The sequence below is a fragment of the Arachis duranensis genome, chromosome 5 (assembly GCF_000817695.3).
Source record: "Arachis duranensis cultivar V14167 chromosome 5, aradu.V14167.gnm2.J7QH, whole genome shotgun sequence".
Taxonomy (NCBI): domain Eukaryota; kingdom Viridiplantae; phylum Streptophyta; class Magnoliopsida; order Fabales; family Fabaceae; genus Arachis; species Arachis duranensis.
Genome location: NC_029776.3, coordinates 25283199 through 25286045, shown reverse-complemented (window position 1 = coordinate 25286045; position 2847 = coordinate 25283199). Strand labels below are relative to the sequence as shown.

The window sequence follows — 2847 nt, the reverse complement described above, 5'->3', positions numbered from 1 at the left end:
GTAAACACACCACAGGGGTGATCAAGGATCCAGATGTTAAAAAAGCAATCCATAGCATAAGTTTAGACAACATTGTTCACTTAAACCAAAACAACATACTAGGCCTAACTTAAGTGATCTTGAACACAGAACCAGTTTACAGAGCCATGTTCCCAAAAAGCAAAGTTGCAACTAGATACAAAATATATTTCCTAAATAAACGTATTAATCTTTCTTTCTTGGACGCTTGAAGCCTGGAGTAGGCACGAATGTCATGAAGGTTTGCATCTTCTTTGCAGTGGCAGAAGTTGTGCCTTTCAATGTCTCAGCAAATATGGGTACAGGTGACTGGTTGGAGGCATTCGATCTTGCCTTGCTTTTGATGACATGCAATTTGGGTGGCCTGCCTCTCTTTGCACCCTGCATAGTCCAGTTGTAGCACCATTTAGCTTCAAGTAAACAAATGCAATTAGGGAGAATAAAAAGCAAAATAAAATAAAATAAAATAACCTGAAGGTCTTGAACATGCATTTGAGTATCTTGTATTGGTGGGGTTCTTCCTGGTTGGTTGACTTCCACAGCAAGTTATGGCTGGACTAGGGGAGGAGGGGGAGAATGTGATTGAGCTTCATTGTTGTTGCTCGGCTCATCTGTAGGGGGAGCAGGCCCTTTAGCAATGGCAAGCTGAAGTTGCATTTGCCTAGCTTGTTCCTCAGCATCCTCCTTTTTCTTCTTTGCACAACTTCTCTTGTTGTGTCAACTTCACTACAATACATGCACCTAATTGGGTTGTACTTCCTCTTCATCTTGGTGCTTGACCCAACTTGTTACTCTCCTTTGTCCTTTCTCCTCTTCTTGGTAGGCCTCCCAGGTTTTGGCTTAATTGGGGGTGGGACAGGGGCAGGTGAGGATATTTTCTCCCACATATCTTGTCCTTTCACCGGGTTAACATTGAAACAGTATGTCCTTTTATACGCTTCCATTGTCAATAACTCATGGCAATACTCCTCAGTCCTCTTACCATTTTTGTCCTGAATGGCTGAAATTGCATGCATACATGGCATCCCTGTACCAAGTACAAACAGGCAAACGTATTGAATAAATCAAAATGAACTCCAACTACTTCAGGCTAAGGGAAGGAGTGATGGGGTCTGAATGATTTACCTGTGAGTTGCCAGAAATGACACTTGCAAGTGTGCTTCCCCAAGTCCACCACCATGTTTGTGGGCCACCCATGTACTTCAAACAACTCCTCTTTATCATCCCCGCACCATTGGGGAGCCCAGTGACTAGATAACTTTGTCATGACTTCTAGTCTGCTTTGTTGAACCGGGGGTAAAATTCCTTGATAAGTGCTCAACTTTAGTTTGTTATCGACCATGCTCTTCATGATTATTCTTCTTGCCTCTTCAGCCAAAGTCAAAATCGGCTTGGACTTTTCATGCTTTATTTTAGCAATGGATGATTCGCACGCATTGTTGCAAATGTTGTCATTCTTGGGATCCTCACTGAAGTACGCCTTAGTCCAAGCTTCCTTCGGCCATTTTTCAAGATATTGCCAAGCCTGGTCGTTGATGACCTTTACTTTCTTCATGTTCCTCTCGAACTCATTATGTGTTCTAGATCTAGCACACTCCCAGACCAGGTCTTTCAACTCTGTGCTACCCCATTGTTTTGAAAAATTTTTCCATAGATGCCAAACACAAAATCTGTGTTGGGCCTTGGGCATGACTTCCTTCACTGTTGGGATTAGTCCCTGACAAATACAGAGAAACCCAAAAAGAGTGTCAGTCAAATGAATCCCTCAAATTTGATCATTAAATCAATTTAGTCTTATAAGTATATCTTATTAAATCAAATAAAACCCAAAACTATAAATACAACTATGAAAACTGTCCTCACCTTCTGCATGTCTGAAATGATGCACAACTTGTTATCATTGTAGTTGCCAAGGTCTGACTGCAACAGGTCCAGAAACCATTTCCAGTTGTCCTTATTTTTCACATCGACAATTACATAGGCAACGACAAAGATGTGATTATTGGCATCTTGAGCACACGCCGTCAATATTTGTCCACCGTGCAGGGTCTTAAGAAAAGCCCCATCCAATCCAATCATTGGTCTACACCCAGCCTTAAAACCTTTTTTACATGCATCAAGACAAACATAAAACCTCTCAAATTGAGGAGGAGCCTCTGGCATTAGGATTACACCAACTTGAACTATAGACCCGGGATTACTTGTAAGCAACTCATTAGCATAGTCCCAGATTAACCCATACTGGGAAACTTCATCCCCCTCTACCACTTTCCTAGCAGCTTTCAATGCTCTAGTGATGCAGGTGCTGTTCAGGTTTACATTACACTTCCTCACAAACCACTCATACACTTCACGATGTCTCATTGTAGGGTGCTTTCTAAGTTTTGGAACAAGTTTGCTTAGTGTCCACTGTTGGGTTGCTGCCCTATTTTTTTGCCTTCTAGGACAGATATGGTTGTCAACAAGAGTTTTAATCTGCCAGGACCCGTCTTGCTTACTACATGCACAGTACACTACCCAAGGACAACCCTCAACCTTACACACAGCCCTAACCCGAATATTGTCATTCTTTGTAAACAATATGTTTCTACCTAACTGGATTGTGTAGTCCCTAGTTGCATGCATAAAATGTTCTTTTGATTTGAATATCATACTAACTTCAAATTTGAGGTCCCCGAACTTTGCCTTGTCATTAAACTAAGGATATACGGTTGGTAATTCCTCATCAGAGTCCAGTTCCTGGCCTGAGTCCTCCGAGTGCCATGAGTTGAGATCCGAATCACCATCTTCAAGGTTGTTATCTTCTAGGTCTGCCGAATCCAAATCACA

General features: G+C 41.9%; 1 protein-coding gene across 1 annotated transcript; it reads right to left on the bottom strand.

Annotated features, from left to right (window-relative positions):
* Nucleotides 1-204: 204 nt before the first annotated feature.
* LOC107488828 (uncharacterized) lies at nucleotides 205-2382 on the bottom strand. Its single transcript, XM_016109608.1, has 5 exons — nucleotides 1882-2382; nucleotides 1144-1735; nucleotides 811-1045; nucleotides 577-721; nucleotides 205-399 (listed from the first exon to the last, which is right to left on the bottom strand). Exons 1-5 carry the CDS (start codon nucleotides 2380-2382, stop codon nucleotides 205-207), a joined length of 1668 nt encoding a protein of 555 aa, XP_015965094.1.
* Nucleotides 2383-2847: the final 465 nt, after the last annotated feature.